We start from the raw sequence: 1,795 nt of genomic DNA, 5'->3' as shown, positions 1-1,795 counted from the left end.
TATGAAGTAATCATTGGTGAGGGGGAGAAGATGAGGTTGAGGGGTTAGCAGGAATCTCACCGTGAGAGCATCGGAGCACCTCCGCGCCCCTTTAAGGAACTTTGGCCTGTCCTGCAGGGGAAGGAGCTATTGTAAGGGTTTGAGGAATGCAATGATCAGATTTGGGTGGCTTTTTGTTTTTTGTTTTTTAAAGATGACCGTTAAGGAGATCTTAACCCTTGACTTGGTGTTGTCAGCACCATGCTCTCCCAAGTGAGCTAACCAGCCATCCCTATATAGAATCCGAACCCATGGCCTTATGTTATCATCACCACACTCTCCCAAGTGAGCCACGGGCTGGCCCTCAGATTTGGGTTTTATATAGATCTTTCTGGATACAGTGTATACCATAATTTTTTTTTAATTAGTAAAAAAATTTCTAGCTAGAAATTTAGTTTATTCATGTTTTTAATTTGTTTTCTCAGTAGGAATATGGTAAGACATAAACAGGGAAAAAGTAACAATTCAGATGGCACTAAATGAAATTATGTAATATATAAATGGGGTGGGCCACCTTATTTTTATTTAAGCCATTTAAATAGGGCAACTGTTGCATTATCTTCTGTGGTTTAGGAGGTTAAGTGCACTCCATAAATTAAGCAAGAACCAACTTCAGAAGTTCAGTTTTTATAACATGGTCAGTTATTGTTCCAGACAGGATTATGATTTCAGTTTGTAACAAATGAAACAAATGAAAATATGCAATCAACAAAAATGATAAATTTTTTAAGTGATAGATATGCAAATTACCCTGATTTGATCATTGTGCTATGTGTACATACATTGAAACATCACATTGTACTCCACAAATATGAATGATTATTATGTCAATTATAAATAAATAAAAAGCAGTCTGGCTGGTTAGAGCTCGGTCTTGTAACACCAAGGTCAGGGATTCGGTTCTTCGTGCCAGCCAGCCACCAACATAAATTGATAAATAGAAAGATAGCCAAAAAGAAAGTGTGAAATTAGTATCTTTGTCCTTTTAATAGTTTTAGTCAAATGGATACAAAAAGATTAGTTGTCTGTATTTTTTATTTTTCACAAGCAATCTTTTACATGTACTTGATTTATTTATCTCTTCACTGGAGTATAGTACAGTTGGTAAGAACAGAATATTGAAACTAACATTTTATTTTCAATTTAAGGTTACAAATAAAAATTATGTCAGATTCCTCTCTGGCTGGCAGCAAGAGAATAAACCTCATGTCCTTCTGTTTGACCAAATGCCCATTGTGCCACTAGTATACAAGGTACTTTATATTATTTATTCATGTTTTTAATTTGTCCTACTTTATATTTATTTGCATTCGTTTGTGGTGTAAGGTTTTCATGTTTTCTGGTGGAAAGTAATCTCTGAGTTAGAACTTGCAGCCTGTTTGACTTTTTTTTTTTTAAAGATGACCGGTAAGGGGATCTTAACCCTTGACTTGGTGTTGTCAGCACCACGCTCACCCAGTGAGCGAACCGGCCATCCCTATATGGGATCCGAACCCGTGGTCCTGGTGCTATCAGCACCGCACTCTCCCGAGTGAGCCACAGGCCAGCCCCTGTTTGACTTTTTTGTAAGGAATAATTTATTCCCTGAGAAATATTACAAGACCTGAAATTTTACTTACCACCATGCACTGAGCACCTGCTGATGCTAGTTTCTCTGCTAGTGTTTTCACACACATGATATCATTTAATCTTCAGAAGAACCCAGTGGTAGAATATTATCCTATTTCATAGATCAAAATGCAAGAGGCTTAGAGTA

At 36.9% G+C, this 1,795-nt stretch overlaps 1 protein-coding gene across 1 annotated transcript in view; it reads left to right on the top strand.

Annotated features, from left to right (window-relative positions):
- DNAJC16 (DnaJ (Hsp40) homolog, subfamily C, member 16) overlaps window positions 1–1,795 on the top strand; it is a 46,928-nt gene that overhangs the window by 25,299 nt on the left and 19,834 nt on the right. The window contains exon 6 of the mRNA XM_008572851.1: window positions 1,093–1,292. Within this exon, the coding sequence (XP_008571073.1) occupies window positions 1,093–1,292 (200 nt within the window). The remainder of the gene's footprint in view (window positions 1–1,092; window positions 1,293–1,795) is intronic.

The sequence above is a fragment of the Galeopterus variegatus genome, unplaced genomic scaffold (genome assembly GCF_000696425.1).
Source record: "Galeopterus variegatus unplaced genomic scaffold, G_variegatus-3.0.2 Scaffold843, whole genome shotgun sequence".
Lineage (NCBI taxonomy): Eukaryota > Metazoa > Chordata > Mammalia > Dermoptera > Cynocephalidae > Galeopterus > Galeopterus variegatus.
Note: the sequence above shows the minus strand (reverse complement) of the source record. Positions and strands in the feature narration are given on the sequence as shown.